Raw genomic sequence first — 11085 nt, 5'->3', positions numbered from 1 at the left:
TATATATATATATATATATATATATCTGAGTGTTCCGATATGGTCCCGTAACACCGTACTGAAACAAAATTACAGAATTTTCAACCCGATCGTACAGCCGGATAATTTATATGTAAAATTGTTCTTTAAAATTTTAAGCAAATTACAATTTACAAGCAAAGTCAATTATGCACACTACAATAGCAGTTGATATACTATTCTTACTCTTGATGCACCATAACTCTTTCGTTAGTTAAGGCCGTGATTAAGTGAACTGATGGAACTTGAAAATCCTATGTTAAATTGAAAAATTATTTTTGAAAGGTACTCAAGTATTCATTGGCGGAAGATGCCGCTTTTAATATCAGGCCATAGCTTCTTGAAGATGCTACAAAATGTTTGAAAGGATTTTGCTCTATTTCCTCTAATTTCTTAGAAATCTTAGAAAATGTCTAGGTCTTTTTCACAAGTGTACTCGATAAAGGATATTGCTTTTAGAGCAAAATCGGTACTATCATGAGCAGAAGACAATAACCTGTAAGATGATTGGAACCATTTTTCGATTTATTTTCCTGTTTTCTAACAGTCCCCTGGAATATTTTCAGCTACCTGAAATTTTTACAAGTCGGTTGCCAGAAAGAATCTTTTCAGATCGGCGATAATACCCCCCAGAGACAAAAATGACAGGCTGGTATAATCAGCTGCTTGTTAATAGAGTGTGAGATTTTCATATATTTCAATGCAATGAAGAAACCTAGAAATGAGAAATAGTCAGGAGCCTTCAGTAAAGTTGTGCACACAAAGCCGAAATCATGTGGAAAATTAAATCAAAGCGAGGTATACATCTTAAAAGTGTTACCACACATAGACAGCGCCTTTGTAAAAAGTATTTGGAGCTTGGTAGATGTAAATATCCAAAATACCTAATAATGCGGTATGGTGAAGAACTAGACAAGTCAAGAGATTTAGGTCAAGTGACAAACCTTGAGGCGGAGCAGAACCCCGTAGCTTCCTCCCCGTTGCCCTACCGGGTCTTGACTGGTGGTAAAAACTTGGATTGCGACGAATTGAAGGATTGCCGGCTAGAGACTTAAGTTTGGAAGCACAGGTGAGGAGGAAACAACCCGTAAAAATCATAGAACCTTAACAAAATTTACACCACCAGATTCAGCGTATCAGAGAATACTACTGTAGTTTCAAGCTCCTATCTACAATTAAACAAAAAAAAAAGTTTTTTTTAAGTGAAAGTAAGGAGCGACATTAAAACTTAAAACGATCAGAAATTACTCCGTATATGAAAGGGGCTTTTTCTCCTCAACGCCCCGCTCTTTACGCTAAGGTTTTTTACTGTTTTAAAATGTAGAGTTAAGAAAAAGAGTCAAACTTTAGCGTAAAGAGCGGGGCGTTGAGGAGGAAAAGCCCCTTTCATATACGGAGTAATTTCTGTTCGTTTTAAGTTTTAATGTCGCTCCTTACTTTCATTTAAAAAAACTTGTTTTTTTTTGTTTAATTTCTGGACGTCTTTGAATTAATGCATGGTTTGATCTTGGCTCTCCACACATAAATAATTAAAACGAAATTTGCATATTAATTTTTTGGGGCTAAATGGCTTTTTCACAGTTTTAATCGGAAGATTTTGAGAAAAAAGGAGCGAGGGAGGAGACCTAGTTGCCCTCCTATTTTTTGATTACTTAAAAAGGCAACTATAACTTTTAACTTTTTACGAACGTTTTCATAAGTAAAAAATATACGTAACTTACGAATTAAATTACGTAGCGAACTTCAATATTCGTATGTTTTTATTGCGTATATGAGGGGGCTCACCCATCGTCGATACCTCGCTCTTGATATTAAAGCTTAAATTTTGTCCCAATTCCTTAAGAATGACCCCTGAATCACAAAGGCCTTAGAATAAATAGTTGAAATTACAAAAAATGCTTTAGCTTAAAGAGCGAGGTATTACGAGGAGGTAGACCCCTCAGATGCGTAATAATTTCTGTTCGTTTTAAGTTTTAATGCTGCTTCTTACTTTCAGTAGAAAAAAAAACTTTTCATGTTTATTTTTTCATTGTTTTTTTTTAAACAATACTAGAAAATCATGCGCCCCCTCCATTGAAAGTCTCTTCCCCCATGAGAAGTTCGTCCATGGAAAAATCCTCCCCGGTAACCCTCCCCCTCAAATATCCCCCCCAAACCAAAAAAAATCCCCCTGAAAACGTCTCTACACTTCTTAGTAACCATTACTATATGTGCACACAGGTCAAAGATTGTAACTTGCAGCCCCTCCCACGGGGACTGCGGGGTAATAAGTCGTCCTCAAAGACATAGTTATTGGGTTTTTCGACTGTGGTGAATAAAATGACTATCTCAGAATTTTGATCCGGTGAATTTGGGGGAAAATGACCCTGGGAGGGGGCCTAGGTGCCCTCCAATTTTTTGGTCACTTAAACAGGGTATTAGAAATTATCATTTCCGTTAGAATGAGCCCTTTCGCGACATTATGGGACCACTGAGTCGATACGATCACCCCTGGCAAAAAAAAAAACAAATAAACACGCATCCGTGATTTTTCTTCTGGCAAAAAATGCGAAATTCCACGTTTTTATAGATTGGGGCTTGAAACTTCCACAACAAGGTTCTATGATACGCTGAATCTGATGTGTGATTTTTGTTAAGATCGTTTGACGTTTAGGGGGTGTTTCCCCCTATTTTCTAAAATGAGGCAAATTTTTTCAGGCTCGTAACTTTGGATGGGTAAGACCAATCTTGATGAAACTTATATATTTAAAATCAGCATTAAAATGCCATTCTTTTGATATAACTATTGGTATCAAAATTCCATTTTTGTTAGAGTTTTGGTTACTATTGAGCCTGGTCGCTCCTTACTACAGCTCGTTACCACGAACTGTTTAAAAATGTGGAATTTTGTGTTTTTATGTCAGAAGGCAGATCACGGATGCGTGTTTATTTGCTTGTTTTTTGTTGTTGTTTTTTTTTCAGGGGTGATCGTATCGACCCAGTGGTCCTAGAATATTGCGAGAGGGTTCATTCTAACGGAGATGAAAAGTTCTAGTGCCCTTTTCAATTGACCAAAAAAATCGGAGGGCACCTAGGCCCTCGTCGCATGCTAATTATTTTCCCAAAGTCACCGGATCAAAATTCTGAGATAGCCATTTTATTCAGCATAGTTGAAAATCCTTACAACTATGCCTTTTGGGATGACCTACTCCCCCACAGTCCCCATGGGAGGGGCTACAAGTTACTAACACTGACCAGTGCTCACATATAGTAATGGTTATTGAGAAGTGTACAGACATTTTCTGGGGCGTTTTCATTTGGTTGGAAGCAGGGGTTGAGAAGAGGGGGACATGTCGGGGGAACTTTTCATGGATGAATTTGTCATGGGGGAAGAAAATTTCCATGAAGGGAGCGCAGGATTTTCTAGCATTATTTAAAAAAACAATGAAAAAATAAATATGACAAAGTTTTTCAACTGAAAGGAACAGAATATTCCTGTTATTATTTTCCTGTAAATATTCCAGAATAATTTCTGTTAAAAGGAACAGAAATTATTACGCATATGAGGGGCTCTCTTCCTCCTAATACCTCGCTCTTTACGCTAAAGTATTTTTAGAAATTTCAACTATTTATTCTACGGCTTTTGTTATTCAGGGGTCATTCTTAAGAAACTGGGACAAAATTTAAGCTTTAGCGTGAAGAGTGAGGTACTGACGAGGGGGTGAACCCCGTCATATATGTAATAAAAATATGAGAATACAGAAGTTTCTTTACGTAAGCTAATTTTTAAGTTGCGTATATCTTTAACTAATAAAATTTATTTTTACTAATAATTTTACTAATAAAAACATTCATAAAAAAATAGAAGTTCTAGTTGCCTTTTTAAGTAACCAAAAAATCGGAGGGCAATTAGACCTCCATCCGCGCTTCTTTTTTTTCCTCAAGATCATTCGATCAAAACTATGAGAAAACCTTTTAGCCAAAAAAAAAAACAAAAAAAAAACGCAAATTTCGTTTTAATTATTCATCTGCGGAGAGCATAAATCAAAACATGCATTGATTCGAAAACGTTCAGAAATTAAATTAAATAAAAACAAGTGTTTTTTAACTTAAAGTAAGGAGTGACGTTAAAACATAAAACGAACAGAAATTACTTCAAAATGAAAGGGGCTGCTTCCTCATCAGCGCCCCGCTCTTCACGCTAAAGTCCGACTCTTTCTCTTAACTCTATTTTTAAAACAGTAAAAAACTTTAGCGTAAAGAGCGGGGCGTTCACGAGGAAGCAGTCCCTTTCATATACGAAGTAATTTCTGTTCGTTTTAAGTTTTAATGTCACTCCTTACTTTCAGTTATTTTTTTTTCAATTCAATTCGTAAGAAAACTTTTGTTTTCTGAGAATCCTCGAAGAAAGCTTTCAACTAAGTTTGGTGTTTAGTTTCGAATTAATCAACTGAGGTATTTTAATTAGCCTATTCCTAGGAAAAAAAGTGGAAAAAAACAATATATTTTCAAATGCACTCCGTGCATGCCGTCCCAGTTTTATATACATGGGCATTTTGTATTTGAGAATGATAGTGCTCTTTTGCTCATTTTCTCTTCTCCCTTGGTCGGTAACCAAGCTTTGCAAGACCCAGCCAAATATATTACTATTCCTCGGCTGAAGCATCTCACCAAAGGAAGCTGTCTATCAAAACCTCTCACAAGACTTGATAATTGGTACTATTTGAAGTTTTGACATTCGACAGTCTCTAGAGAATTAAAAGACAGAAGACTAACCTAACTTCAATTTTGAAGCTCGATGTTTTCAAGTTTACTTAATCACGGCCTTAAAGATCTGTAACAACGAGGAAATGGTTACCACCATAGGTTACCTCACCATAGCGTGCTTTCTTTCCAACAGAATTTAATATAATTTCTACTTTGAGCCGCATTTGCTATGTTTATTTGCTACACATAAGTCGCAAGGCCAAACTTTTGAATTTGCTGGTATGCACCTCCAAATTTGATCATTCCTCCTCCACCCCCCAAGAGTGAATTTATCGTTTTTATATCTATGATAAATACAACATTAGAAATATAGCAAAGTATAAAATGCCAAGTGTAATTAGTCTATTTACAAAAGATGTTTTAAGTAGTTTCATAATGCCTAGAGTAAGTAAAGCAAGTAAAGAGAGTAATTATACTACCTAGAGGACAAATGAAGTACCTATACCAACAAGCAAGACAAGACCAATCCGATCTGACCGGATCTGACCACTTCGATAGACTAAGGTAAAGGACATTGAAAAAAAAAGTTTAAAATAATGATAAACAAAATTGAGATACAGTCAGAGTACTTGTGTCAGTGAAAATTACGACAAGTCAAAAAAAGCAAAAAAATAATATATATATATATATATATATATATATATATATATATATATATATATATATATATATATATATATATATATATATATATATATATATATATATACAAATATGTATATATATATCATGAAAAGAGAAATCACCAATGCAACAGCACAAACACACACACAAAAAAAAAAAAAAAAAAAAAAAAAAAAAAAAAAAAAAAAAAAAAAAAAAAAAAAAAAAAAAAAAGGAGAGACAGAAGGAGAAAAGGAAGACTGTTTATATATATATATATATATATATATATATATATATATATATATATATATATATATATATATGTATGTATATATCTGAGTGTTCCGATATGGAACACTCAGATATATACATAACACCGTAACACCGTACTGAAACGAAATTACGGAATTCTCGACCCGATCGTAAAGCCGGATAGTTTATATGTAAAATTGGTGTCAAAAGAGGTTTGCCACCCTTGGAGTGCTTTATTTTCTTGAAAAGTCTAGATTATTAGTATATTTTAATTTGTATATATTTGTTCCTATTTTTGAATTTGTCTTTCTTTTTCTTTTTTTCTTTTTTTTTTGTTACTCCATCGCCATGCCTTTGTGCTATTGATGGGTTATAAAATACATTCTTTCATTCATTCATTCATTCATTCATATATATATATATATATATATATATATATATATATATATATATATATATATATATATATATATATATATATATATATTATATATATATATATATATATATATATATATATATATATATATATATATATATATATATATATATATATATATATATATATATATATATATATATATATATATATATATATATATATATATATATATATATATGTATATATATATAATATATATATATATATATATATATATATATATATGTATATATATATATATATATATATATTTATATATATATATATATATATATATATATATATATAATATATATATATATAACTGTAAAAGGAGCGACCCGGCTCAATAGTAAACGAAACTCTAAAAAACGGAACTCTAAAAATTTTGATGCTAAAATATACATCAAAAGAATTGGATTTTCATGCTGATTCTAAATATATAAGTTTCATCAAATTTTCGTCAAACCGAAATAAGTTTCGACAAACCCCCTCGTATACATAGTAAAAATATAAGAATATAAAAGTTCGTTACGTAAGTTAATTCTTAAGTTACGTATATTTTTTACTAACAAAAACGTTCGTTAAAAATTAAAAGTTCTAGTTGCCTTTTTAAGTAACCGAAAAATGGGAGGGCAACTAGGCCTCCTTCCCCACCCCTTACTTCTCAAAATTGTCTGCTCAAAACTAAGAGAAAGTCGTTTAGCCAAAAAAAGAATTAATATACAAATTTCATTTTAATAATTTATGTGCGGAGAGCCAAAATCAAACATGCATTAATTCAAAAACGTTCAGAAATTAAATAAAAAAAAAATGTTTTTTTTAACTGAAATTAAGGAGCGACATTAAAACTTAAAACGAACAGAAATTACTCCGTATATGAAATGGGTTGTCCCCTCCACAATCCCTCGATCTGTACGCTAAAGTTTGACTCTTTGCCACAATTCTGCTTTTTAAAATAATTAAAGCTCCCCCCCCCCGATAATGAACGACGAACATGTAATGAAGGGTGAAAGGAAGCTCTGACAACTGCCAACGAAACGTCTTATTGATAAAATCATATTTTTCTTTTTTTTTTAATTAATTATACGATCAATAATTATAATGTATATTAACATCATTGACATTTCATGTCACAAGAACAATCTAAATAGGTCAGGACTTTAAGGAAAAATTAGTTTTTTCCCATGGTGGTTGTAACGACCCTGTGTTACGTTATGACATCAGGAAAAGGTGACGTCATGACACCAAGAAAAGACTCAAATTGTCTGTGGTTAAAAAAAAAGCGACAGTGAGAATCCATATATAGAAGCCTGCCGCGTGCCGGGGCATAATTGTATATGTATGTGTGTATGTATTTTTTCTCGAAAAACAGCTCCATATTTTTCGGGAAAATTGGCATCCTGGGATATTCTGGCCTAAAAAACGATTTAGATAGGTCAGTAGTTTGTGAAAATCCGTTAAGAACCTCAATTTTGGAAAAAAGAAATCTATGTGAGTGACGTCATTTTTATATAAATCAGTATTGCGATGACGTTGTCACACTTGTGTGGAAAAATTGAAGATTTTGATGCATGGAGAAGTTTACATTAAATTGCTTAAAGAGCAAAAAATTGGCACTGGAAAAATATTTGTATATATTTTGACAAGGGATTAAGACAAGTCAAAAATCTTAAAAACGAAAACTGAAAGTTTGAAGCTTAAAAGCAATCTTTGTTAGAAATTGAACTTTCGTCAATAATCAAACATCTTTGAAAAGAAATAATACAAAAAGACATTAAATTGCGTAAAGGGCAAAAAACTGCTAAATTTTGGTGGGTAATTGCAAAAAAAATATTTGTATACAATTTAACAAGGGATTAAAACAATAAAAAAAAAATGAAAACGAAAAGTTTGAAGCTTAGTAGAAATCGTTTTTAAAAAAAACATCTTTACCAAATTTCTTTTGATAAAAGTATACGCATTGTCTTTTTAAGACATAAAAAAAGCTGAAAGAATTTTTAAGTTCAGTTCAGAATCGTTAAAGCTATTAAGTAAATTGCGAAAATATTTGTGGTGTCTGAGCAACTATTTTAATGTTTTAATTCAAACTAGAAAAATACATGACAATTTAAAATTAGTTTGCTTTTTTGTTAGATAAAATCAAATCGCTATGTGATTAAGCTTACAGGTAAAATAGAGAATCGTTTATGATTTATATTCAATGTGTTGTTATTTATCTGATGAAGCAAAGGAACAGAAACGGATTAATCAAGAGATCGAGATGCAATTAAAAAGAGATAAGAAAAAACTAAGGAAAGAAAAAAAATTGCTATTATTAGGGACTGGAGAGACTGGTAAGTCAACGTTTATCAAACAGATGAGAATCATCCATGGGGATGGATATTCAGATGAAGATAGAAGCTGTTTTAAAAAGCTTGTATTTCAAAACATATTTGAAGTGATGCAATCTATGATTAGAGCCATGGAGTCCCTCCAAATTGATTATGAAGAATCAGGGAGTATTGATAAAGCAAGGGCTGTGAGTGAGGTAGACAGAAAAAAAGTGACCACGTTTGAAAGTCCTTATGTAAAATATATTAAAGAGCTCTGGAATGACCTTGGAGTTAAAAAAGCCTATGAGAGAAGGCGAGAGTACCAGTTAATGGATTCAGCTGAATATTACCTCAAACATTTAGATCGTATTGCGGCTTCAGACTATTTGCCTACAGAGCAAGACATACTACGAGTCCGAGTGCCAACAACAGGCATTAATGAATACCTATTTGATTTAAAAGAAGTCCCATTTCGAATAGTTGATGTCGGTGGCCAGAGGGGCGAGCGACGGAAGTGGATACACAGTTTTGAGGACGTCACTTCAGTCATTTTCCTAGCATCTCTTTCCGAGTATGATCAAGTTCTCTTCGAATCCGATAGAGAGAATAGAATGAAGGAATCATTAGCCTTATTCAAAACAATAATAAATTATCCATGGTTCAAAAATTCCTCTGTCATCCTGTTTTTAAATAAAACAGATCTTCTTCAAGAAAAGATCAAGCATTCGCATTTCATCAATTATTTTCCAGAATATAATGGTCCGAAGCAAAATGTTGAAGAAGTCCAGAAGTTCATTCTGAAGATGTTTCTTGATTTGAAACCCAAACAGAAAAACACTATTTACCATTATTTCACATGTGCGACCGATACAGACAACATAAGGAATATATTTGAAGCGGTGAAAAATACGGTTTTGGAGTTCAATTTGAAAGAATATAATTTGTAAATACAAATTAGCTTAGCGTTTCGTTTTAATAGAATGAAACTGACAAAATGCTATCAAAAAACATAAAATACATACGAATTGTAATTTAGGTTTAGATCCCTGAGTAGCGTTACCCCCCCCCCCCCAATTTCATCTAATTAATCTATCAATTGGTAATAAATCATCATATTAATTAACCTAGATAATGTTCAACAGAGCCCAGCGGGGATAATTTTTAGTAATCCCTGGCTGGAAAGTAACCTCTATACTGATCATTTTTCTGTATTTTCTGTGCGACATGCACCACAAATGAGTATTATGAACCAACTAACTGAAGAGCCCTCATACGGTTAAATTAATCATCTGATCTATCTGTTAAATCAGAAAAATTAGGAATCGATTTCACAAATCATTGATTTTCATGCACGGAAAACTTTACATTAACTTAGTAATTGCAACGCAGAAAACTGGCAATTGCAAAAATATTTGTATATATTTTGACAAGGGATTACAACAATTCGAAAACCTTGAAAAAAAAACAAAGTTATTAGAAATCGTTTTTAGAACTCGGACGTATACTTATACTTTTAAGACATGAGAAAACAAGTAGAAAAAAAATTTTAATTTCAGTTTAGAATCACTAAAGTTATTATGTAAACTTAAAAAAATTTTATGGTGCCTGAGAGATAATTTTAATGTTTTAATTCAAACATGAAAAATACCTGGATATTTTAAAATTAGATATTAATTTTAGATATTTTTTATTTTAAAATTAGATATTTTAAAATTAGTTTCCTTCTTTCTTAAATAAAATCAACTCGTTAAGTGGAAAGCAACCAATGAACGCAATCAGTTGTATAGTAGTCAGTAGGCCCAAAAAGCGAAAATTTCCAATTATTACAAACGATGATTCTTTCGAACCACTTGAACTATCAAATGTGATAGGACCGCGAGAGCGGCTCGAACATATCAAATTTACAATAGGTGAAAGCCAACAACCTGGATCATCAAATGAGACAAGACCTATACGGGAAGCTAACGCAAAGGTCATTACTAAATTGTCTGAAGTAATCAAAATCCAAAATGAAGAAGAAAGACAAATGCTGTTAGAATATACGTAACAGCGATTATCAAAACGTGTCAAAAATGAAAATGAAGAGCCAAGAAACGAGCAGTTAGAAGATGTACGAAAACGAAAATTAGAACGAGTCAGAAAAGAAAATGAAGAGCAAAGACAAAGGCAGTTAGAAGACTTCAACACAACCAGTTATATTATGTCAGGAGGAAGGCCCAAAAAATAAAATTTGCAATTATTACAAATGATGATTCTCTATTTTGACAGGGGATTAAAACAATTCAAAATTCTTAAAAAGAAAACCAAAAGTTTAAAGCATAGTTCATAATGTCTTTGTATGAAAAGACATTAAATTGCGCTGAGAAAAACACTGGGAATTGTAAAAATATTTTGATACATTTTAACAAGGAATTGCAACAATTCAAAAACTGAATTGTATGAAGAAAATGAAGAAAAAGAAAATCTGTATGAAGAAAATGAAGAGCAAAGACAAAGGCAGTTAGAAGACTTCAACACAACCAGTTATATTATGTCAGGAGGAAGGCCCAAAAAATAAAATTTGCAATTATTACAAATGATGATTCTCTATTTTGACAGGGGATTAAAACAATTCAAAATTCTTAAAAAGAAAACCAAAAGTTTAAAGCATAGTTCATAATGTCTTTGTATGAAAAGACATTAAATTGCGCTGAGAAAAACACTGGGAATTGTAAAAATATTTTGATA

The 11085-nt window shown here is 32.1% G+C and overlaps 1 protein-coding gene across 1 annotated transcript; it reads left to right on the top strand.

Annotated features, from left to right (window-relative positions):
• The first annotated feature begins 8246 nt into the window (after nucleotides 1–8246).
• Nucleotides 8247–9305, top strand: LOC136043431 (guanine nucleotide-binding protein G(q) subunit alpha-like). The gene has a single exon (XM_065728343.1). It carries the CDS (start codon nucleotides 8247–8249, stop codon nucleotides 9303–9305), a length of 1059 nt encoding a protein of 352 aa, XP_065584415.1.
• Nucleotides 9306–11085: the final 1780 nt, after the last annotated feature.

This window comes from Artemia franciscana, unplaced genomic scaffold (assembly GCF_032884065.1).
Source record: "Artemia franciscana unplaced genomic scaffold, ASM3288406v1 Scaffold_5927, whole genome shotgun sequence".
NCBI classification, from domain to species: Eukaryota; Metazoa; Arthropoda; class Branchiopoda; order Anostraca; family Artemiidae; genus Artemia; species Artemia franciscana.
Note: the sequence above shows the minus strand (reverse complement) of the source record. Positions and strands in the feature narration are given on the sequence as shown.

Excerpts from the sequence above, each read along its gene's own strand:
- LOC136043431 (XM_065728343.1), top strand. The coding sequence starts at position 8,247 with ATGTGTTGTTATTTATCTGATGAAGCAAAGGAACAGAAACGGATTAAT.